This window comes from Coenobita brevimanus, chromosome 61, assembly GCF_032717465.1.
Source record: "Coenobita brevimanus isolate Jiangsu-jjx chromosome 61, ASM3271746v2, whole genome shotgun sequence".
Lineage (NCBI taxonomy): Eukaryota > Metazoa > Arthropoda > Malacostraca > Decapoda > Coenobitidae > Coenobita > Coenobita brevimanus.
The window spans coordinates 43,858,157-43,884,960 of NC_137014.1; the positions used below are offsets into that span (position 1 = coordinate 43,858,157).

At 38.7% G+C, this 26,804-nt stretch overlaps 1 protein-coding gene across 1 annotated transcript in view; it reads right to left on the reverse strand.

The window, feature by feature from the left end:
• Ada2b (Transcriptional adapter 2B) overlaps window positions 1–25,681 on the reverse strand; it is a gene marked incomplete at its 5' end in the record, with an annotated part of 37,641 nt that extends 11,960 nt beyond the window's left edge. Inside the window, 8 exons of the mRNA XM_080275462.1 lie at window positions 2,550–2,646; window positions 3,586–3,708; window positions 5,049–5,188; window positions 5,682–5,774; window positions 10,402–10,619; window positions 12,219–12,375; window positions 21,014–21,073; window positions 25,577–25,681. Of these exons, the coding sequence (XP_080131588.1) occupies window positions 2,550–2,646; window positions 3,586–3,708; window positions 5,049–5,188; window positions 5,682–5,774; window positions 10,402–10,619; window positions 12,219–12,375; window positions 21,014–21,073; window positions 25,577–25,681 (993 nt within the window). The remainder of the gene's footprint in view (window positions 1–2,549; window positions 2,647–3,585; window positions 3,709–5,048; window positions 5,189–5,681; window positions 5,775–10,401; window positions 10,620–12,218; window positions 12,376–21,013; window positions 21,074–25,576) is intronic.
• Between the last annotated feature and the right edge of the window lie 1,123 nt (window positions 25,682–26,804).

Sequence of the window (26,804 nt, forward strand, 5' to 3'; positions counted from 1 at the left end):
AGTTTCCCGGTGTGCAAGAAATACAGAGGAAAAAGATATCACCACACTGAAGAGGCTGAGGTATTATTTCTAAATCCTCCTTCAATAATTCCAATAACTCTCTTGTTACTTCTGCACACTTCCAGGATCAACACATCAGACATCACACACAGCACCTTTTGTATATATATATATATATATATATATATATATATATATATATATATATATATACATATATATTTTCCCCCCAGTACATAATCTTGCAATCATGTCCCCTATACAACACTTATTATAATGCAAGTAGCACTGGTCACACATTTAAAAGCATTTTCCTCAGTGTCATTAACCATTACAACTTTCACTATCTCCAGATTCTTTTATTCACCTGAGGAGAATTTTTCAAACTGGAGGGATTTGATATAGCCTTAGTTAATCCATTCACTACCAACTATCCATCCATCCATCATTCAATCCCTTTTTGCCCCATCAGGAGCATAGGGACCCAGGTCACTGCTACTCAATCCTGGCATGGCATGGCATGGTGAATGGGTGGCATCACATAAGCTATAAATCCCAATCATCACTCAGATATAAACCCCTGTGGACCCCATTTGGCTAAAGTGTCTTAACCACCCAACCACCAGGGGTCACTTGACTATACGATTACCACCCAGAGTAGTAAATGGTTTCCTGCGTTACAGTAAACCAACTGGCTCATCACTCCATGTAGGGTCACCTGAGGGCGGCGCTACATCTGATGAGTGGAATAGTGAGTGCCCCCTGAATAAAACTGTCCACTTGTAGCTTGATAAAATGAAAAACATCATCAAAGAGAAGAGGTTACTTTTGCCATGCTATGAAAATGATGTCACTCACACTATAAACTGCACAAAGTGTAACTAAAATGGTGTGTGCCTCAACAATCACATCATAACCAGCACTGGTGGTTTGCTCTTTCCATGGAACCACCCCAGAAAGATGACTCTGACAGAACCATATCCAGAAAACTACCAGTATATTTTTTTCACTAATGTACAACTCCATTTGCCCCAACCACAAATGGCCTTGTTCCTTTAATGTGTTTCTCAATCATACCTCCAACAATTTTATCAACAAGCACGAAAGTTAATTCATATATTTAAAGAAAGTTAATTCATATATTTATAATGCCAAACCTTACTCTCATAGCATTTTCTTCTATACATTTATAAGCAGCTTAAACTTTTACATCAGCTATCCCTCTCAAAAACACCACTCATCTAACTTCTTCAGAGTTATATAAATTTACTGTTGCTGAACTGAACTACTAATAATCTATATTTTAATTACATCATTATATATCCACCATTCAAACTCTTATTGTCCCATAATAAGCATAGGGTCCTGGGCAAGCCTATTCAGTCCTAACAAGGCATAAGTGACCAGTCACTCGCCAAGGTGACAATATATATGAGCAACCATCTCTCAATCGTACACCCTTGTGGGCAACATCTGGCTTTAGTGTCATAGATACTTCATTGTCAGGTATCTATAAGGTTATGTGTTTACTATCCAACACAAGAAATTATTTCCTGGGATACAAGAAATTATCTTGTTTAACACTTAGTTTAGAGTCACCTGAAGGTAGCTCTACACTGAGTGAGTCAATGGCAGATGCCCCCACCTACCACATAAATATTTTACACAACATATAAAAATAGCTATGGAAACTCCAGTGCTTTAAAAATATACACTTTATACCACAATATCTTGTATAATATTCATCTGATGATCCAACTGAGGACTACTGGTGTGAGATGTTTATGTGAGTGAGGTAAGTGGTGAGGGAAGTGAGGCAACACTGAGGTGAACATATCAGTGATGATGTGAAAGGGAGTAACCCTGGCCTGGCAGTCAAGACATGCTGCCAGCAGTCTGCCCTAAAATACCCAAAAGAAAAAATGAAATAGCTAAGATGCTCCATGCAATTTAGAAAAGTGAAGCAATAATCATGACTAATGTTGGCCCTTTCCTTATTTAATGTTTAAATTAAGAAAAGTAGGTGAGAAAGAGGCAAGGATCCTCCTGCCTCTTGAGAGTATTAAGTAAGGATAATCCTGGCATGCATGCTCTTGTCTAGGAGCAAAATTTTTCTTAAGTTAACCTCAATGACCAGTATCAAGCATACATATTCATATTTATTTAGATAATTTATTTCATTTCACAGCTTATATTTTCTTATTTGTACTGTATTTATGTAAAACTGTCATGTTTTAAGCACTGGCATAAAAGTTTTAAGTACTATATAAATACTCAAACAATTTAAGCTTTAGAGCACCATTTATTAATACTGCTTTTCACTTATACTTAATACACAAGCAACAATCATAGTAACCCCAAATCCCTTTGAATGAGAACTCATGGTGCCAAGTCTACTGCCATGAATAAATATTTCATGAGTGCTTAACAAATTCATGATACTAAGGTTTTTGAGGATAAGTTGATGCAGCGCAAAAAGTGCCATTAAAAAAATATGTGTATACATTCTGCAACTGCATTACACAACATCCTTTGCCATTAATACTTACCGATTTCTTTTTGTTTTCCTTTTTCTTGTCCCGGCGTGCTCTTGCTACCTCAAATTCATGACATTCTTCCACATGCCTAATGCCATTTCGTCGATATCTGGGAAATATTTCAAGCATTCTAATTATTTTTTAATCTAAATTTGACCATTATTCTTTGGTTCTTACACTTTACTTTCTTTTAGACTGGTTGCTTACTCTCCTTGAAATTCCTTGATAATTTTTCATTCCCAAATTTTCAAGGTGTCCTCTTCAAATCCAATACCTTTCTTTCTCCCAACTTTATCACTCTCTTTGTACTCTTACTCTCCCTCAAAGAAAATACTTCCCATCTAATACCTTTATTATATTTAACCATTTCTCACACTCCATCATTCCACAGCTCTCTATCCTTTCTCATTTTTTACTCCCCTCTTCCTCCTCAACTCCCCGATTTCCCTGTATGTACAGAAAATATTCAAATGTGACAAAATATTACAAACTCTTCTTAAAAATTACCTAGTGTGATGAATGACAATATGTGAACATGGAATAGTTTTGCTGCAAATATTGAAAGTAGAACTATATCATCAATGATGGCAACACCAGTAGTTGTTAAAGGATGAATAATATCCACACACTGAAACTGTTCTCATGCATCCATTTTCATTATTCATGACAATGTGAAACATTGTAGTTATTAACATCTTGTCTGCAACACACAATTTGAAAGGGTTGATCAACAGTGATAATCCTTCTGGAATCCACTGTGCTTATCCTAATTTTGGATACATTTATAGTCTTTTCTTACCTTCAGGATCACTTTCTACCAACTTTATTTATTTATTTACCATTGTTTTCAATGATTTTCTTGCCATGAGGGTACTTCCATTTAAGGGACCCATAGCCATGGGTTTATTTAACTTCAGAAGCTCAATTCAGCTTCCTGCTAAAAGGATAGCTTATTCTACAACTGACAGAACATCACAAGAGTAAAACTCTGACATTTAAAGAAGCTCCAGCCTACGGAAGGTTCAACATAAAATAAACGCTATCCTACCTTAGTAATTCACGTATCCTAGTGCGCAACTCTCGTTCCCGCACCATGGAGTTCACTAAGCTGTTGTGTTCACTAGCTGTCTGGAACTGGCTCACTGATCTCAACTTCTCTGCAATCACTTCCCTGTACAGTTGAAAGTAATCATTCAACATACCAGTTATATCTTCACAGCAATGTACAAAGTTTCAGTAGAGTAAGGCCCAAAGTACAGTGAACTCTCAATTATCTGTCGGTGCAACATCCGGTGCAGCTATCTTTGCTCTATTAAAGCAATATCCGGTAATTTTATGCAACATCCGGTGCTGAAATGGGACTTAAATGGCAGTCCAGTGCAATATCCGGCACTGAGGAGTCTCAACCAGCTCATAAGCAGTAGCCAACCAGCGCCAGGGGAAATCCCGAAACTCGAGAGCCAATGAAAATGCCTGCTACACGCCAGTCAATCAGAATCTGCCTCATCCGGTGCGCTGAGAATACCTCAGCACTCTCATTCTCGCCCATGGATGTCATTCACTGAAGATGTACCAGCGCACTCGCTCTTCCGACCATGCAGTTGTAAAACCCTGGTGCTGCTACAATAGTTGCGGCACAAGACTCTGAGGTTGTCATTATCATACCCTGGCAACCTACCATTCAAAAGTGCACCGCTAACAGCTGGTGAGTACACTATATAAAATAGTACACTATGCACTGTACTGTATTACTGCACTGTATCAATACTGTACGGTTCTTATATGCTCAGTTTTCATCTGTTACATATGGCAAAGTTTTTAGGATAGAGGGTCGAGACAGATAGAATCACATATCCAGCTAAAAGCCGAACGTTGCACCGGATATGCAATATCCGGCTTTTCACATTATTCGGCGTAGGGCTTGGCTGAATTATAACGGATAATTGAGAGTTTACTGTATTGATAAATACACATAATGCCACTATTTGCCACTGCCTCTTCTACATTTCAGCATCTCTTAACATATTTCCAGCTCTTAATATAAGCTGTCACAGTACTACTAATATTAAGCTGCTGCATAAAATGAATGAGAGCCAATGAAATTTTGCTTACATAAACATATGCCTTAAAATATGCAAATCATTGTCAAAAGCATATAGTCCCAGGTAAGAGATAAATAGGTCACTGAATACTGTTTTCCTCTACAAGGTGCTGAAACACATTAAAAAAATTAGTAAAAATAACAATAATAAATAATGATAAAACGGTATTTCAGTAGTCTAGGAAAGGATTAACACTTACACTATTCTACTTTCTCATTATCCTGAACAGCAAACAAACTTACTCAATCACACATAAATACCTTACTTTCAAAACCTTCTTTCCTGATTATAATCACGTGTTCACAGGTTATTCATCAATTTGTAGTTTTAACACAAATTCCATTCATTGTAATTTCTAATAATTCTTCTAACCTTTTTTCTAATTTATAAGTCTATATACTATATTTACCTGTCATCTTTGCTTTTCTTCTTGGGAGGAACCTGGGCTTTCTCTTTTTCCTTCTTGAAGAACTGTGGTACTATCTGGAAGTCTCTAACCACACGTTTCCTTCGTGACCGTTCACGCAGCCGCCGCATATACATGTCAACCTTTGTGGGGATATTGATAAAAACTTCCTGTTACAGGAATAAACATAGTAATACAGCTTTTAATAGAATCTTTCTTTATATTTAAGCTGTATTAAGCAAAATCATGCAAATGCTTAACACAAATAGTTTATCCTGGTCAAACCATGATCTTATTCTAAACAAGAATGCTATAGCAGCCTGAGATTAGCTTAATTTTTATATATCATCTGATAGTCACTAAAAACATGCTAAACAGACTCTCTTACTTAACTCTTTCAAATTTTCAGGCCTGAAAAGTAAACTGCACAACTTTAAATACAGAGCAATACTGATTATTTTGACCAATATCTTAAAAAATTGTTGAAACATCTGATAGCATTTAAATATATGATTAAAAGATACTGATAAATAAATACTCTAACACTGCTAGTAAAACTTTGGAAATAAGCTAACATAGAGTGATGTATGCCACTGAAACTGTTTGCTGTCATTCACCACTGTCCTAGCCACTAACCTGAGCCAGTTTAAGGGCCATGTCCACATCCTCATCATCAACTGGGTGGATGAAGAGAGGAGCTATCATTGTTTCAGCTTCATTGTCCCACTCCTGCAACCATGAACTCAAGTCAACATTCATGTGAGACTAAAACTCCGAAAAAGCTTGAAGTGGTCCAGACTGCCTAACCTCAGGCCAGGGTGGCCATATTGTCCGTGCAGTTTGTGTGTTCATGTGTCAGTTGGTGGCGGGCTGGTGGCGTCACTTCTGACCCCCCATGCTCAGCCACAGTCTGACCTACATCATTTCCCTGGAAGTCCCATATACACTGCTCGCGGGTGACGAATGATAAGTGGAATATCCAAAGTGAACATCTTTAGTGTGTAAGACTGTAAATAAATAGGTGCATAAAGTATGCAGTATAGTATTTGAAAAATGAAGTTGTATTTTCTAAAAGCTAAAAAATTAGAAAAGGGGTCTACATTAACATCAATATTAATATAAATTTCTGGACACCAAGCATTAATCACACGGCGTGTGGTTTGTGTGTTTAAGCATCAATTGGTGGCAGGTTGGGAGCATCACTATTGTTCCCCCATGTTCTGCCTCGGTCTGACCCACATCATTTCCCCGGAAGTCCCTGATATACTGCTCGAGGGTGATGAGTGATAAGTGAAATATACAGACAATGTGAACATCTTTAGTTTGTAAGATTGTTTGTGGCAGGTGGGGGCACTCACCATCCACTCACTTGATGTAGTGCTGCTCTCAGGTGTCTGCCCTTTCCTCTCCATCCTTCTTTCCTTCCATTCTCTTCTGTCTTTCTTTCCTTCATTCTTTCCTTGTCCTTCTCCCTACGGGTGACTTTACACTCCCTCTTCTGTCTTTCTTTCCTTCATTCTTTCCACTTCCTTCAGCCTGTGGGTGACTCTATACTGAGTGACAAGCCAAATGGTTTCCTGTGCACCAGGAAACCATTTACTACGCTGGGTGGTAACCATATAACCAAATTTTGGTGCCTGGTGGTTTAGTGGGTAATTATTATGCTCCCGTCGGATTGAGTCGGTGAAGGTTTATATCCAAGGGGTTGTTGGGGTTGATTGCTCATGTAATGCCACTCAGGGATGAGTGAGGCTGGTCACTCTCATCTTAAATGTTGGGACCAACTGCCTAGCCCCGGGCTCCTACGCTCCTCATGGGGCAATGTAAGATTGGATGATGGATGGATGGATGGTAAATAATAAGGTGTATACAGTGTACAGCACAGTATTTGAAAAATGCTTAAAATTAAGTACATTACATGGCACCCAAGGTACAAGCTACACCTCCAGTTCCCATCCATGATTCTGCTTCTACCAGTGAAGACACTCAGGAGGAGGATTCACTTTTCCTTGACGATGACCTGAAGATATTGGGTAATGATTTTGAAAGATTTGCTCTGAAGGATCCATCACCAGGTGCTGATTGATGATAAACACTCAACAACGTGGGGAGGTGGGGAGTTGGGTGAGCCAAGTGAGTCGGAATGGTTATGTAAGAAAATACGTATAATTTTTTTACTTATGAGTTTCATTGTGTCCACACCGTCCTTAAATTTTACTGTGTCATGCAATAAATTATTTATAGTGGCATTTGGGCAAGTGGAATATTGCCACAAGTTAGAGGGAACTGGTGGGGGTGAAGCTGGATGGTGGCCATGATGCTTTTCATGTATGACAATATCTTTTTGTGTGCGCTACGCATGGCCTTTATCGAGTCCAAACCTTGCTAAAATTATACTGTGTTATGCAATAAATTATTTATAGTGGCATTTGACAAAGGGCAAATGGGATACTGCCCCGAGTTAGAAGGAACTGGTAGGAAGTAGGATGGTGGCCATGGCGCTTTTCATGTATGAAAATATGTTAGCAGGGGAAAGTCCATATGCCGCTTTTATCAAAGTTTTGCTTTTTTCAGAATGGCCTGGGCCCCAATTAGTCCATTCTAGTGAGGTTTTACTGTACTGTACAAAGCAAGCAGAATGACGTAGGCTACCATTTTAAGTAAAGCAGTACAATGCAGGATGACTCTGGAAGATTAGCACTGTGAACGAATGTAATGGTAAAGAACTTGAAGTAGTTTTAGATTCTGGGGGTGAATATCCTTCCCATAACATGACAGTGTATTTGCTACATTTATATACAGGAAATATCTTATACAATATGAGACAATGTTTAATTATGATCCTGACCCCTTCTCCTACCAGAGGATGGGGTTAGGCATAACCCAGAATCAAGAAGAGAGTAGGCAAGTGGCAGAAGAACCTATAGCCTGCCCAGTCAAATAGGCCTAACACTCTTTCAAATCCCAGAATCACTGATCCCCATCACAAATTTACCCATCTGCACCACTTTCTTTTTTTCTTAATAGATGCATTTCACATTAATAAACCTGAAAGAATCTGTCGTCTGTCAAGTTCCGAAAGGAATGTCAAAACCCTTACCATGTACTCCTCCATACATTATTCATGGAACAAACAGAACAGAATGTCATTATTATTCAAATAAGGATTGGGTTTCAGATCTGACTACACAACTACTAGCCTTCTTAACCCTTTAACCGCGGGTGTCATTCCAGAATGACGTTGCAAAAACTGGACCAAACCGCGGGTGTCATTCTCGAATGTTTGTGAATATTTTGAATACCCCGCGTTTTTTCCGTGCGCCAATTGTTTCAAGGGAGAGTAGCTATTAAGTTCTTTCACTCCAGCCGACCCCCACCTCCCTCTTCCCCCCCTGGGGCCCCACCTCCCACCCCCTGGGCCCCCCACCCCACCCCTGACCAAGCGCGCATCAGTATCTGTCCAGCTGTGTGAGTGACAACACATGTTGATGTGGCAGTGAAGTGCAGGCAATTACAGTGCCTTTTACCCGTCTCAGTGAACACAGAGTGGGTGTTTATCGTATGTGCAGTGTTCATATATGTTTATAGTATTATTATCAGAATGTGATTGGCATTTGGTAATGGTGTGTGAGCGAAAAATAGTGATTACAACACCGCTGATGTGGCACTGAAGTGCAGGCAATTACAGTGCCTTTTACCTGCCTCAGTGAACACAGAGTGGGTGTTTATCGTATGTGCAGTGTTCATATATGTTTATAGTATTATTATCAGAATGAGGTTGGCATTTGGTAATGGTGTGTGAACGAAAAATAGTGATTACAACACCGCTGATGTGGCAGTGAAGTGCAGGTAATTACAGTGCCTTTTACTTGCCTCAGTGAACACAGAGTGGGTGTTTATCGTATGTGCAGTGTTCATATATGTTTATAGTATTATTATCAGAATGAGGTTGGCATTTGGTAATGGTGTATGAGCGAAGGTAATGATGTGTGAGCGAAAAATAGTGATTTTACACCCCTCACTTCTAACGGCACTGCCCGTCCTGTGAAAGGCAACGAAGTCATGAAACTTACATCAATGGAAAGCTGAAGGTTAGTACTTTCTAATGGTACCTTATTTTTTTCTCTAGCTTTATTCTGTGCAGAGTTATTAAGGTTAAAAGGTTTGTTTACATTTGGCTGAAACCCCCGCGGGAGAGGACAGTCAGACCAAAACAATACCCGCGGTTAAAGGGTTAACCCGCCCCACCCTGATGTTTTTGGACTTTTTTTTTTTTTTTTTTTTTTTTTTTTTTGGGGCTCAAACATCTGCTTTTGGTGAGAAACATCGAAAATTCATAGAGAAATCGCTCACCTCAGGTTTAAAATACCCGATATAGGTACAAGTACTTCCTTACCTGACTGGGTTTTCTAACAGGCTGGCACCAAAGAAAACGAGTTCTATGGGAGGGTAACTATTTTATCCACTCATAAACAGTATTTATTTATTTACTTGGTACGAATTTATATGTAGTACAAGAGTATATTGGTTTTCAAACAGTAATATAGGCATTATAAGCATTGTTTCACTCACTAACTCATCACCATTCATGACCTTTTTTTTCCCACATTACCTGATCATCATTTCTGACTGTTTCTTCCTCTAATGCTATGTAAACTTTGTCCTCCACATTGTCATCGATTGGGGAATCACTCTGGCCCTGAATGTCTTTATTGGCCAGGTCACTGGTAACAGGTGAATTGCCGAGAAAATGGCGTGCAGGGGGGGGGGGAGGTTATGCGGTGTAAGGCATTGTTCCTGCTTGGCATCTTGTAGAGGAATAGAGGAAGGTGTCCCGTGTATACGTGCCAAAAATCACTCGCGAAATCACTCGTGAAAATTGAAAATTGTGCAAATTAGGGACCTTGCAATGTTGCCACGTTAATTCACGTCGCCGGGACGGCGCGGGTTAAGGGCTATTATTTATACCCTTCATTTTTCACTCGTTTACTAATGTCATCATTTTATCCAGTATTTCCCTTCAATGCCACATTCAGCACTGCTGAAATACCAAAGCCATGCATGCAAGCTGGTCCATACACCTTGCTCCATTAAAGGATCAACCAGATACTCTCAATCTTTGGACAGTGATTCAAAACTTATTCAAATCAATTATTTGGAGGTCATGAGAATAAAACACAAAAAACAACCTCTGGCTCAACTCTGAATAATCTCCCCTATGGGATATAAAATTATCTGATGGTATCAAGAACAAAATGAAAAACATTCTTTCAGACTACAGACATAAAACACACATGATTATATGTAACTTCCCAATGCTCTTCTTATTTACCACACTGTCCCTTATGAAACTCACCCTTTCAAAGTCATCCCTGTGAGGCATGTATCCGAGGATGGTGTTCTCCTCAGCAGAAAGTGGCTGAGATGGGAGGGATGAGGCAAGTGTAGGTGAAAGGGGGCCAGTATCATTGGAGGTGTGTTCTATGGGCAGCTGCAGTTGCTCCATAGCCGGCCGCCATGACACTCGACCAATGCTTCCCTCAATGTAGCTGCTGATGTACTTGTTGCGTGCATCTACCAAATACAGTAAATAAATATATAAACAATTTCTTTTCTTAGCATCTCTACTTTTCTATCAAAACTTTGGAAACTATAATTATCTACTACTAAATTAAATTTTTGGTCGGCATCCCTATTTATCACTAACACAGGTTTCTGGCCTGCATCTCTATTCTTATGTGCTAATATTGCAGTCATAACAATGGACACCATACTGACAGAACTTTTAACTCCTTCACATTTTTTTTTTTATTATTATTGATCATCTTGAACTGAGCTTCATGCATTTGTTTCTGCATTTCAAGAAGAGTAACTGACAATACATTTATTCCATCCATCCATCATCCAATCCTATGTTGCCCCTTGAGAAGCGTAGAAGCCTGGGGAGAGGAATGTTGGTCCTGGCTTTCAAGATGATAGCGACCAGCCTCACTCATCCCTGAGTGGCATTACATGAGCAATAAACCCCAACCACCCCTTGGATATAAACCTTCACTGGCTCAATCCGATTGCAGTGCCACAATTACCCACTAAACCACTAGCTGCCATAATATGGTTATATGGTTACCACCCAGTGTCGTAAATGGTTTCCTGGTGTACAGTACAGGAAACCATATGGCTTGTCACTCAATGTAGAGTCACCTGTAGACAAAAGGAAGAGGAAAGAATGAAGCAAAGAAAGACAGAAGAGGAAGGATGGAAAGACAGAAGAGAGGAAAGGGCAGGCACCCAAGAGCAGTACTACATTGAGTGAGTGGATGGTTATGTCAAATGTCCCTTGCAAATATTATTCTCAGTTATGTCTCTCTGTGAGACCCTACTCAATATCCTCACTTCTGTGCAACCAAGTCTGTTTATATCCTATTATTTCACGGGTTAAGTCCCACTGGTATACATAACACTTCTCATGCATGCTTCATAGAGTATCCTTGGCACAAGAGGAGAGCCTCTTCACAATCTGGAGAGCCAACATTCCTTAAACTCCTACCATTCATCTCTCATTCCAGCAATTTAACTGGAGAAAAATTGCTTGTATGTTGGCATAAGGGTTGGAAGAATTACTGAGGAATCAGGGTTTGTATGAGCAAATGCTCCCTAATGTATATGCTTGAATGCTTGACAAGTGATCTCTACGCTGACCCCTACTTTAGGGACATAATCTTTCTAACTCTTCATGCATAAGTTGGCTTTATTTAAGAACACTCGAACATTCTGAAGTATTTGTGCATACATGAGCATTAACTCCATAGAAAGAAATTCATTATAGCCATAAAATTCATGGCAGTTAGGTTCCATAAGGAGCCGAGAATAACTTAAAATTACAAATACTGTACCAAATTTAATTTTCTATTTATTGCTACTGTAACTGTTTATAAATACCATCTGCAGTCCTTATATCATACAAAACATAAAACTGCTTAAAAGCTCCTTCCCTTCTCTGAAATATCATAAACATATGTAGGGAAATGTAGTATACAAAAATATAGTACAATACCATGCAAAATTAAGAGAACAGTAAAAAACTCAGTACAGCACTAAATTAAGTTCCTGTTGCAGTTTATAGCTGCCAGGGGATACTCTTGGCTTTAACTGCTGTACTGGCACGATAGTTACCTTCTGGAGTCCTGGTTTCTATGTGCCTGGCTATGTCTTCCCAGTTGCCATATCCATACTGCTCGATGGCGTCCAGTAGTCTCACCTCCTCCCTCGCAGTCCAATGGCCTTGACCAGGGAAAATGCTAAAGTTTCCTGTGTCCTGGAAAACACCGGCCTGTGAGAGTGCGGGCCCAGAGAGAGAGACAGTGACCCGTTAGTGAGGGGGGCAGTGGCTGGCAGAGTGCAAATGTGGGGGCGACACCCAGCTACCCAACCACTGTGTGTCTTGAGTCTGGCTGCCAAAAGGCATTATGAGAACATTTTTACCCCAAATTATTAACACTGGACAACTTTATTCTTTTGAAAGACAATTATGTACAGTACTTGTATAGCAGTTTTCCTGAAGTTACTGAAAAAAAAGGCATCACCCAAAAGAATTCAAATCAAGTTAGTATGACAAAATGTCTACTCTGACGACACACAGCTGTGGGTGTATCATTCCACTTGCTCCAACAGGCTACCTAAATTATGCACACCAGTCGTCACAACGGTATCACTGAACTGCCCTAACTACCTATCCCTCATCCTTGCAGGAACAGCATCCTTCCTTTACATAAAGAAACCACCATATCTTTCCTGTGTTTCACTTTTATGTTAAAGCACAATAATAATAATAATAGTAAAAAAAAGATCTGCATGAAGAGAGCTGTCATCAGTAAATTTGGGGATATCTTTTTACTGTAATATCTGACAGATAAACATCATTATCAAGGGGATGATATGACTTTATGCCTAGCAGTAATAGTAAATACTGTACAATACAACATGCAGATTCCCGCCACTATCCAACAAACTGGGTATACAGTATAGTCTACTGTATTTTGGAGAGAGACCCCTTACAAGTCTGTTCTCTCATCTTCCTTGTAAGTGGTGAATCAAAATTCCAATCTATTTTCGTCCCTGTGAATTTGAAATTTCTAATAATATATGGTAAATCTTGCAACATTATTTCCTATACGGCAATTCTAGCAACATTATCTTAGCTAAACTTACCCCCAGAAAACTATAGGAACATTTTCTTTGCTTCTGATTAATTATTCCATTCTCGTCAAAATCCCATCTCTACCACTGACATCTAACGAGATACTATACTTCACAACTGACTAACGAGAGCATGATTATATGAACATGTACTGATGGCAAGACTATCAGCCACTCTATTACTGTATAACCATATGATTCTGATAAAACACTATGATTATATCACACCAATAAATCATGACTAAGTTATTAATGTACTGTACATTTATCAATCATAACTACACATTATGAACATGAAAGCTTTTGCTCTTTTAAAATGATATAACTTGTGCATGCTAATACAGTAACAACTATATTAAATATCCCCAAAGCTACTTTCAATTCTTCATGCAAGATATTTATCTGACGGTCTGTTAAACGTGGATCAATTGGGGCTAAACACCGCAGCACCCAGACTCAAAAAGCATGGATTGTTTTAACTATATAACATGACCCCTAAGATTATTATTTTCAAACTTTAGCACCATGCCCAACACAAACTGCCCACCCTATACATGACACAGATAAACCTTACACATCAAAGATTTTCAAGCGCATACTCTCTTGTTAATATCATCCTCATCAGTAAAAAATCTGCTACTTTTACTTCACTCAATTGATTCCTGAAAACTGGCAGGGTTGGTGCTTCCTTCCTTACCTTTGCACAGAGTTAAATTTTCGTTCACTAGTAAAATCAGCATATGTATCTGACAATTAAAAAAATTTACACAATTTCATTTTAAAGAGATACAAAAAAAACTCTGACAATTATTTCTGAAGCCCAGGATGAAGATATAGTGTCTGGCCTCTTCACATCCCTATGGAATCCTCTTTGTAATGTGAGGTGCGGTGTCATTAAATCTAATAACCACGGGAGTTCTAAAAGAGTTGGTCAAAAATTTAGTGCTTCATTTCCCCTGTGTGGCTGAAGTTTCAGCCACATGACTTTTGTATGGCTTGAGTAGTGAGAAATAGAAGATGTGGCTCAGCAAGGGATGTGTGATGTGCTGGTGCCTGGTTATAAAAATAATGCTTAGAGTGCCATGTACACAGTCCCAAGGCTGAAGGCCCTTAAAGCTATGAGTACAGTACCTTTCACACCGCAACCTCTGCTTTCTGCAAACTTCTAAGTCTACTATCCAGGAGATGCTTCACTTTAAAGAGAATTCACCAAATATGCTGTGAATGAGAGAAATTCTTACTTGATGAATATGAAGTATGACAAGCACAGACGCCTTGTAAAATTACATTATTCAACCCCACTGCAGTGTCAAGGGTACTTAATGCCATATGTATGATGATAGTGTTATCTTTATGTACAGTAATGCAAGGTCTAAAATACCAAAACTATACTTATACAGTAATCACATAGTATTTACAATATAGTACAATTGCTGTATTCCTTTAGATTACACCATAGTGAGATTTATTAAAAATTTCTCTGAATATGAAACTGACTACTACACCTACACTGTTCCTGAAACGAAGCTGTTTATAATGATATGAGCTGTTTGGACTACATCTGTACTATGATTATAAATCTAATAAATGCTGTTTTTGCCTACACTTTACTCTCCCCTTGGTTCTTTGATGCACACTGAAGCTTAATATCCTATTTAAAAAAAAAGGCAACTGCTTTCCAACTGCATTTCTCAAAAATATAGAATCACATGAAGTACAGTATAATGGCAACAGCAAGGCTATTTTATGGGAAGTCTATGGGCTTATAGAGGGCTGAAACCAATAACAAATTAATTCCACATAATATCTACCCCTGACAAACTGTGTTACCTGACCTATTAGATTGGTATACAACCATGAGAGCACAGCCACACCTCCCCTGACTGTTTTAACATTCTATGACACATATAGTAATCATACACTATCCCTAAACGTGCATTCCAACATTTTCTGTCCCTTTACTTCCTTCTTTTCATAGGCATGACTGGTAGTGAATTAGATGATTATTTTATGGAAATGTAGCAATGTTTATGCTATACATAAATCTGAATGATCTAAACGCACAAAGCTAGTCTAGTCTGAGATACAGGAGCATACATATAATACGGCTGTCACATTTTATTTGGTTGTCGTTAAGATTATAACATCCAGATCTAATTTTGTGCTGAATCATTCACATCATGGTGCCATTTTTCCCACTACAATCAGTCTTACAGGGAAATTTTTCCATTTATAGAAATAAGCTGGTGTATGTCCAGTGCAATATGCAATGTATGACATCCAACATTTAGTTGTTGAAGGCTGTGTGAACACAGCACCACTACTTGTAAGCATATCTATTAACGTGTAGTAAAATTATACCCGGTAATCTCTCTCCTTCTGTATTATGATCACCTCAATCCAATATTGCAGGTCAGTAAGTCACTTGAAACCCATACAGCCTTCTTGAAGGCTGTAGGTACTAAGAATATTATGGAATATGTATTAAAAAAAAAAAAAAAAAAAAAAGTCTGCTGGTTATCAACCACAGTACCATACTCTTAAAGTCAAGTACTCTATTGTTTTTACCGTACTATATACTGTGAGGTCATGGTCACTGTAGTTTTGGTGGTAGCCTGTTCATCACACAGTGTATATGTGCAGCAATTCACGGGTCCAAAATCCAAGACAAGATAAAAAGATAACATGGGTGCAGGTAATATGCTCTTTCATTTCCAAGCAACTGTTTGCTCCCAGTTGGTCCATATTAATATACAGTACACAAAGGTCTCCATATCTGCAAGTAACCGGTTCTGGAAACACTATGCAGGATTTGCGAGCTCACAAAACTTGAACCACAAAACATATGGAAATAAGTTAATTGGTTCTGAGGCTTGTGATCAGCTACATTTATACAATCTTTGACCTCTCATACCTAACCACCAATTAAGTTGTGGCACTTTGGGGCATTTAATGGGTTGTAGTGCAAAAGATTACATGATATAGTATGTACTACAGCACAGCACTATACTGTTATTACGCAGAGGTGGGTGGCAGACACAGAGTAATATAAAAGGTAAATGTTTGTGCAAGCCTTACAGGGATCTGAAAGGCAAAACAAATGACACAGTGTTTACCTCCTTCCAATGTCACTGCTGTTAATTTTCTTTTTGCCTACGCTCAAATTATCACTGCTAAGTTACTATCTATCTATAGCCCGACGCCCTAATCCCGCAAAGGGTGGCTGCAGACAAAACGCCTCCAAGTCGCTCTGTCACCCACCATTTGACTACCCTCCCCCCAACTCACCCCCCCCTCCCTCATATACCTCTCAACTCCATCCCTCCACCTCATCCTCGGTCTCCCTCTCCCTCTCCCTCCCTCCACCTTACCTACATACACCCTCTTAGTCAGTCTTTCATTCTCCATTCTCTTCACATGTCCAAACCACCTCAGTGTATTTCTCCTAATCTTCTCAACCACATCCACATCCACCCCACAGCGTTCCTTCACTTCTTCATTCGTCAACCTGTCCCTCCACATGCTCCTCTCAAGTAACTCATTTCCACTGCTCTCACTCTTGACTTGTTCCCCTCTTGCAAGGTCCATGCCATGCTAGGTTACAATATAGTAATTGATCTGTCCAGTTACAATATAGTAATATGATCTGTCCAGTCTTTTTATGAATGTTAACATTCATAAAAAGACTGGACAGATCATATTGAGAATAATTATGTCACCCTAGGACTCAGTGATGTATGTTCTGTTTTGTGCAGGCTGTTCCTCCTCAGTTCCTTAATAGTAGGCCAGCTGTCTGAATGATTAGTTAACCTGGTACACACATAACTCAAATTGTTACTTCCAAGCTAAAAAGAAAAAGAATGAAAAAGAGTATTAACTGCCATTTATAAAAGGAACATACATCTCGAGAAAGCTATCACCCTTTGCTTAAGCAATGAAATATTTTGTTTTATGAGGACTCAGTTCCTGCCCAGAGGGCAGCTGTTCAGCTGTTTATGTAACTTGTTGCACACGTAACTCAATTTTTTATTTCAGAGTGAAAAAATGTTTTCATTCAGTTCTACAATGGACAGATCCTACTGATGACAATTACAGTATATGTGTCTGTTAGTGCAGATCAATGCCAAAATGATCACTGTCATATTAAGCTAACCAGATAAATACAGGATTTTTATTAATGTATGGTGGGTATTTTAATGAAATTCTTGAAATGGAAAAGTTAGTTTCAGCATGGAGGTTGATACCACCGTTTCTCTGTATGCTATATACAAGGGATATCTGTGTTCTGCATATTTTAATGAAAACAATGATGGCCAACCTGACTTGGCCCAAATGTGTCAGCTTGGCTTTGCATGTTTTCTGGGAGTATTCGAACCTACCTATCTCAGAACTACCAAAAAAAATTCACATGGGGTGAATCTTATATTTGCGGGTCCTCATGGAATAAATTGAAATACGAGAGCTGGGCACACAATAACACAACTCCAACTGTCAACACACAAAGATGCAGCTATTACAACATATACTGATTTTCACATGCAATGCTCTGTTCTTCACCCGCATGGGGAAATATAAATTCTGGCTACTAATCCCCTTCCCCCAAGATCCAGTTCTGTAGTGGATCACATAAGGCTGCATTTTACCTATTTTAGTAAGAAAGAAACTGTTTCCACTTGGAAAATACAAAACCCAGCATTTCTTTAAAAATGCCACCCATAACACAAAACACTGTCAGTTTGAAAGAAAAATTATTTCCCTGGGTGGAATACTTTGAGATGTTTCCTAAAACTCTGATGTTCTGCAATGCTCTGTAAATGTTCCTACATCAACATCCTATAATGTGATCAAATTTTGCTGTTAAACAGATCACTCACCACTATAAACTTCACAACATAAATTTAATTAAACAAACTGCATATTCTAAATATGGTATCATTGTCTGGGAGCCTTAAAAGTCAAAACTTGTTAGTAGGTGCCATATTACTATATTTTGTTCACAGTTTATCCAAAAGCTGATAAGATTTAAGCATGGAGATAACCTTATGAAAAAACAATATATCCATCCATCCATCATCCAATTTTACGTTGCCCCATGAGGAGCGTAGAAGCCCGGGGCTAGGCAATTCGGTCCTGACATTTAAGATGAGAGTGACCAACCTCACTCATCCCTGAGTGGCATTACATGAGCAATAACCCCAACCACCTCTTGGATATAAACCTTCACCGGCTCACTCCGATTGGAGCGTTGTAATTACCCACTAAACCACCAGGCGCCATAATTTGGTTATATGGTTACCACCCAGCATAATAAATGGTTTCCTGGTGTACAGGAAACCATTAGGCTTGTCACTCAGTGTAGAGTCACCCATAGGCAGAAGGAAGAGGAAAGAATGAAGGAAAGAAAGCCAAAGAGGGAATGTAATGCCACCAGTAGGCAGAAGGATGAGGAAAGAATGAAGTAAAGAAAGACAGAAGAAGAAGGAAGGAATGGAGAGAGGAGAGGAAAGGGCAGACACCCGAGAGCAACACTACATCAAGTGAGTGGATGGTGAGCACCCCCACCTACCACAAAAACCAATATATTACTTAGGTAAATGTTTTCAAAAAGTAGCTGCTTTGATAATGGCCCTAAGAAAAAGTATTAAATTTCACTTACTAAGGGGATTAAGATTAATTAAAAAAGAAATTATTTCTGTTTTGGTAATGTTAACTATACTCCTAATTACAAGTATTGTTAATACAGTGCACACAATATGATTAGTATTGACGATGCATGACTATCTTAAAAAAAAAAAAAAAAAAAAAAAAAAAAAATCATTTATGGTAACCTCACCAAGCCATGTATGGTCTATCTTTAATAATCCACTGGTTTACTTACCCAAAACAATCACACCAATTGAGATATGGCAAAGTACTTTGGCAAAAGCACTGATACAAAAATTCTTTACTGTCACTCTCTTTCATCTGTATGCAAAACATCAAATGATTCAGCTTTGGCTCAGAAACCCGTCAACATACCTCTCTCATATCTGGCACAAAGAACAAAAGCACACTGATTTACAGTCTCACTTTACACTTGCAAAATTCATCCAAAACCTGTAGTAGTAATTCCTAGTCATGCTTAAAGTAAATCTAATAGGAGGATGCCGTTAAAAACATTACATTTTACTGCAGCATCTGCTTACAGTACTGTGTGTGTGCATATATATATATATATATATATATATATATATATATATATATATATATATATATATTACTACAGCACACTTCAAACTGTCAATATTTCATCTAAATTACATGTGTTAACCACTAATTACTGGTAATTACTGAAAAACCCAAACAACCAATAAAGAAAATGAGTCTTAATGAAGAAAATAATTACTTCTTCTTGAGAATTATGTCAAGACAATACCTCCCACTTTAATTCTAGCATGCACTCTGCCACCAAAGAATATAGCATGGGGAACACTATCACATGGTATTCTGAATCACTGGTAAAGTTAGTGCACAAAAAAGAATAAAACACTTGTCAAAATGAAACATAAGAACAGCAGATAACTGTAAAAACAATGAGATAACATTGCAAAGTATATGCTGATCAATGCAAATGAAGACAAACATTATACTCCTGGTAACAAAGGCAAACAATTCAAAGTGCGAATATTAACCCCTCCATTCAATTATGTACTTTATTTTATTCTTGATGTCCCTATGCAACTTTACTCAGGAAAGACTTTTCAGACTGGAAATGTCATACTCAACCTTTTCTAACCCCTTCACAACTAGGGTGATCTCTTGTACTGAATAAAACTGTCTGAAGAAAGGAAGAGTAAAATGAAAATACATCCTTGGAAACAAGGGGTTAAGGAAGGTTCGGGGAAACAAGAAGTAGCCGTCAACCGTCCCCGTCCCTCAGCCTCCATTACTTAGCACCTCAAGGAATCTAGAGAATCATGCTATAAAAACTCAGCTCTAGGATACTGCCCAACCTACACTCTGATGAATTAGACTATTACATTCAGAAACATATCGTCATAGTTTCAAAAGTATCACAATTTAACTGAAGTTTGCTGGTATGTCAAATGAGCAAATGCCTGAGGCTAGAAATTCCAAAATGAGTTAAGAAGTAGTGCCATGAATGTCCACCAGAAGCAAGCAAGAGGCTCTACATCATGCCAGGGAGAGTTGTATCAAGTGAACTGTCCTACAGCAGTGGCTGCATTTAACAAGCACCTCAATACTTTCATATGTGGCTCTGAAAAAAGCAGCTACCAAGTCAAAGGAACTGTCTATGCAATTCTTGAAAAACATAAAAGTTATCTGTATCTGTATCCTGTAAAATAATCATGATACATTAAAAGTGTATACAGATAATAATAACAACACTTTATCATATGATACACAACTCTAAATGCCATAATCAAATCTCTCTGGCACCATGAAAACTAAGTTTTATTATTAGTAACTCAGAAAATAGAAAATGTAGTGATATCAATCATACAATGATAAGAAATAAGAACACTCTGCTAAATAAATTTTTTTAATCCAGTAAATCAAGTACTTGCTAGAGAAAGCCCTGCTTCACAAAGCAAACTTCAAATACAGTAAATGCTCTACATACTCAATCACTTGCAGTATTAATATATTTGTGAAATTTTTTAAAAGAGCACTTATGTGCCACAACAAATAAGTAAAGCAACAAAGCCCAAAGTTTACATAAATAACTAATACAAGTTGTTTCAGTAAAGTTGCAGAGTTCTGTGCCTTACCATAAACTGATAACCATGGTTACGCCGATGTTTACCAATCTCAGCACCGCAGGAGAAACACTGTAAAACAAGATGGAACTCCTTTAATGAACACTAATACAATGTGAAGCACACACTCCGTTTTGCATATCTGAAAGAGATTAATATACAGATATAACAATGGCTCAGCAAAAAGGTACAATAACTCCTTCCTTAATATGCATCCACTACAAATCTGCTCATATACTCGTAATGCTGCAGGTTCACGTTTCACATAACATCATTGTTCACTATTGAGCAGTCAGGATATTCACTTCGGAGTCAGAGTTTTACTTTTCTGAATCACTTATGAACTTTAATAGCTACCATAAAATCCAACACAATGAATGAACTTTGACACAAACATGACTGTAACATATGCATCGTGTGATGGCAGGAATGTGAGAGAGAAAGACAGGATTTGGGATGAGCTGGATGAAGCTATGGGAGAAATGCCCAGGAACTAGAAAGTGATCGTAATGGGCAATATGAATGGAAGACCAGGCACTGGTCCCTAGAATGAAATAATGAATTGTAATGAAGTACCAAGAGAAAATCATAATGGGAAGCAACTGAAGGACATGTGTCAAGAAAGGAGGTCGTGCATTTGTAACTCGTGTTTAAAACACAAAGATGCAAATAAATATACATGGTATACTGTAGAGGGAATGGGAATCGTGTTGAAAGGAGTCTGATTGATTACTTGCTCGTAGAGAGGTTGATGCTGGGAATGGTTGCTGATCTGTGGGCTGTGAGAGGACGATGTAGAGGTCTGTCAGATCATGTGGTTGTGGTATGCAAGATCAGGCTGAATGGAGTGAGGTGGACCAGGAGTGAGGGGAGCAGTCAGGGAGAAAGACTTAAAGTCAAGATGCTGAAGACCAAATAAATGGCAGATGAATAAAGGAACAAAGTAGGGGAGCAGTTAGATGTCATGAATTGGAATGAAATGGATCTGGACAGCCTGTGGAATGCATATAGGGACTGCTTAGTTAGGAATGCTAATGCAATGTGTGGTGTGGTAAGAGTAACAACAAAGAAGAAAAGGCAGGGTATGGTGGGATGAAGAGGTTAAGAGAGCAGTGAAGGAAAAGAGGACGAAGTGGCTGGAGCTGTTCACCGACAGAGGTGCAACTGAAATAAGAACTGAACATATTAAGAGAAAGAACGTAAAGAGACTAGCGAAGAAGAAACAGGAGGAAGTAAATGATGATCTAGGAAGAAAAATGAATGCAAATTACTCTGAAAACAGGAAGTTAGTCTGCAAAGAGGTGTGGAAATGTAGAGGTGACAACGGAAAGAAATGTGAGTGTGAAGGATGTATGTGGTAGATTATTAACCCATGGGGAAGAAGTAAGGACCAGATGGAAAGCATATTTTGACAGCCTAATGAACAGGAATTGAGAGAGCAAAGTCGCTGTAAACTTGAATGGTTTTGGGGGTGTGCAGAGAAGTAATGCAGTGCTAGGAAACGTGACACTCGCACAGGTGAAGAATGCTGTGAAGCTGCTGAAAATGGGAAAGCAGCTGCGGCTAATCAGGTGTATGCAGGGATGATTAAGTGTAGTGAAGGGAGCAGAATAAAGTGCTTGTTGGAGATATGTAAGAAGACATGGATGAGTGAACCTGTGCCAGAAGATAGGAAAAAGGCTGTGACTGCACCCCTGTACAAAAGTAAAGGTGAACAAAGTGAGTGCAAGAATTATCGTGGCATAAATTTATTGAGTGTGGTAGGGAAGGTATATGGAAGAATTACTGTATTATAGAGAAAGTAAGAGAGATATCAGAAGTCCTAGTGAGTGGTGAACAGGGTGGCTTTAGAAGTAGCAGAGGATGTGTGGATCAAATATTTACAGGAATACAGATAGTGGAGAAGGCTTGTGAGGACTATAAGGTGTTTATGGCATTCATGGTTCTGGAAAAAGTATACGACAAAGTAGACAGAGAAGGATTGTGGAAGGTTTGGCACACGTACGACGTCGATGGTACGCTGCTAGGTGCCGTTAAGAGTTTTTATGATGGTAGTGAGGCATGTGTACAGTTTAATGGGCATCTAAGTGAATGGTTCACGATTGGTGTGGGGGTGCGACAAGGTTGTGTGATGTCCCTATGGTTGTTCAATATATACATGGATGGGGTGATGAGAGAAGTAAAAACACGAGTAATAGAGAGAGGGATGGCATTGGTAATGAATGGGATATCTCAAACTTGTTGTATGTGGATGATGCAGTGCTACTTGCAAATACCAGACAAGAACTTGGTTGACTAGTGCAGAGTTTTTCTGATGTCTGTGAGCATTGTGCCTTGAGAGTAAACGTAGAAAAGAGTAAAGTGATGGTTATTGAGAGAGATGGTAACTCCCAGTGTGACGTTGTAGTGAACAGAGAGAGACTTGAATTGGTGAGTTCAAATACCTGGGTACAGTGACAGAAAACAGGGGAAAATGTGCAAAAGAAGTGAAAAGTAGAGTGACACAAGGAAGGAAAGTAGCTGGTGCAATGACAGCCTTGATAAGAAACACAGGCTTGAGTGTTGCACTTGTGCGAGGCTTACATGAAGGAAAGTTAGTGCCAACTTTAACATACAGATATAAGACTATGGTGTGGCATGAAAATGAAAAGTCAAGAGTGAGACCAGTGGAGATTGGACTGCTGAGGAATGTATGTCGTGTTCAGAGAGTGGATAGGACACGAAATAATGTGATTCATGAAAGATGCGGTGTGAGGAAGTCTGTGGACACTACAATCAAAGGGAGTGTACTGAGATTATATGGTCATGTGGGGAGAATGGATAACAATAGAGTGGTGAAAAAGGTATATCTGAGCGAATCTGAAGGAAGGAGGGGGCGACATAGGCCAAGGAGAAGGTGGAGGGATATGGTGGATGAGTGCGTGAGGAAGAAAGTTATGGAAGTCGGCGAGACTAGGGGACTGACAAGAGATCAAGCTGGTTGGATGAATGCTGTGAGAAAAAGTGCATGACCTGGGATTTGGCACCCCTTTTAACATGACAGCATCCGGATTGACTCTATCGGATACGTTAGCTACAGAATGTGGTGAACGTTTTTGGCGTCTCAGACACAGCCAGGATTCCTGGGACCTGAATGATGAGTGAATGGAAGCATGGCCCATTGAATTGGACAAACTTGGGCTGTCTGAACGTTGCTACTCCTCACCCTGCCCTACAGTGAGAAAGAATGTCTGGATGATGATGATGATGATGATGATGATGTCATAAGGACATAAATGTATAATTTCACCAGCAGTTTTGGTTGTTTACTCATTCATTTTACAAAATATAAAGCACAACAACAAAAATATCGATTCACTGCATTTAACAAAGTAATGAGAGTTCATTCTGATGCATAAACTTGGCTATTATGATTGTAAAGTTATTGGAAGAAAAAGGTTTTCTTTGATTAAATGATATTAAAAGTATATAAAAAATCCAGAAAAAATTGCAGCACCATTGATTTAATACTTTTTTTCAACTCAAAAAAATAAGTTAATACTATAATTTCAGTATTTTAAAAAATCAATGGGACAAACTTGATAGTACTCTGTATTAAGTTACGTCAGTTCTGGAATAATGGCTCATTTCATATTAGCTTTGCAGCAGGACCCTTCTGAACGTAATCTAATTTCTTTCTGTCAAACTGCTGTGAATTTTTCATCTTATAGAAAATTTTTTACTTTTACATTCATTCATCCTATCTGATTATATTGTACAGGGCTGTGGGACATACCTTGAAACAGAGTTTAATGTACTGGTATATTTTCATGGTTTCAAATGTACAGTATCTGATTTACATTTCTGTAAATTTGTAACTTTACAAATTTATTACATTTATAACAGTTCAATGTCATCATAAATCATTTACGACATGCTGTTTTCCAACCCATACCTGAGGGCCTACCATATATTCTGCAATAATCTGATACACTACGGGAGTAGGCTAACTGAAACCATTAAATCATATGCCATATTTATCCTCTTTAATTCAATGACATGTTCTGTGGATTATTCTTGCAAGGCTACTCTCTGACTACTTAATTTAGAGAGAAGACATTATTAATGTAACAGTTAATGCAGCAATTTTGAAGTGTCTCCTTGGCTGTGCAAGGTCATTTGACAACAGCATGTGTAAAGCAAAAAATGTCACTGGACTGAAGGGGTCTAGCTACTGACAGGATCACAAAATATAGTATGGTACTTAAAATACTTAAATTGTAACTAAAAGCTACATTTAAATACTGCTGAGATTACGTGTACTCCAACATATACACTCAATCCGCAGCAGTAATGTGCATCTTTACCAATATATTATGAAAAGATACCCCTTGCAGTAAGCTATCCTAAACATTCCTTGAAATCTTATACTCCTGACCACTCTGGCGACAATATAACAACCGAATAGCTATTTCATACTGCAGATTCCTTACTAACCAGACATAAGAGCATTCAGAGAAATCAGTACGGCAATTCAATAAAGGCGAGAGAGGTACTGGGAGGTGACAGTTCAAGCTGGCCGCCATGACGCCTCACCTGTAAACAAAGATCGAAGTCCTCGCACTCAAGGCACCTCACCCTCAACCCGTTCACATCCTCCTCACAGTAGTTGCAATGGTACTTGGCAAATGTATCTGCAATATATTACCTGCAATTATGCATTCACACGAAGGTAAAAATGCCCAAATTACTGCAATATTCGATCAAAACAAGTGAGCTCTCCCACAGAGTACCCCTTACCCGCCATTTTGCCTAGACGCTGCAACGCAGATACACCTTTCTCAAATATTCTGTTTATTAAAAATTTTATTTGCATCCATGTATTCCTTATTAAACATGATCATAGCTCATAGCTTAAAAATAATTATCTGTGTTATTACTCATACATGTTGGTTTTTTAATGCAAAAGTTTTGAATAATGTATCATCTAGGACGGGCAGGAGGGGAGACTGAAGGTTGAAAAATTGGCGTGTAGCTGCTGCTTGTCCTTGTGTATCTGAAAGTGCTTTGTGCGTATTCTAAAAGGTGGCTGAAAGCGGTGGGAGTGGTGGCTAGTAACCTTCTTCTTCCCTTAAGCTACTGACTGAAAATATAATAGTGGAGATGCCCCAGTGCTTCCAAAGTAAGTATAATGTCTCTACGCGGTGACACGTACAGTTCATTCATGCACAAAGTATCCTGCATGCGCAGACTCTAGGTTCAACTGCATGGTTCCTCCCTTGAGATAGTTCCGGCCATAGCTCCATTTTTACTGGATTTTAACCAAACTGTGGAAGGGATGAGGGGCAGCCCTTTACAAGACTTTTTAAAACACTAGGTCAATGATCAAGGTCACAGGCCAAGGTCAAAGTTCGACAACCCCCCCCCCTCCCTGTTCTCGCGTGCGTTTGTGGAATATGCCTCCTTCCCTTTCTCATGCTGGTGAACGGGCAAATGAGAGAAAAGAATGGAAAACATTACACCCGCCCTCGCTCTGAGTGTGGGTTTACTATGAAAATAATACAAACAACCGGTTGGCCAGTGTTAGGCGCCAGTATAAGGGCAAGGGGATTTAGACACTGTAGTTATTGTAATTAGGCATTTTTGTGCATTTACAATGTCGTGTTTGCTTATCTGTCTTTCGGAGTTTAGAAAGTCCCGGGATATTTTCGTAAATTTTCAGTGCGGAATGTATTTATGTCGATATTTATAAACTAAATATTTCAAATGAGCTTGATGTATTTCACTGACATCATGAACAAGAGTTCCAAAAAATTAAATATGT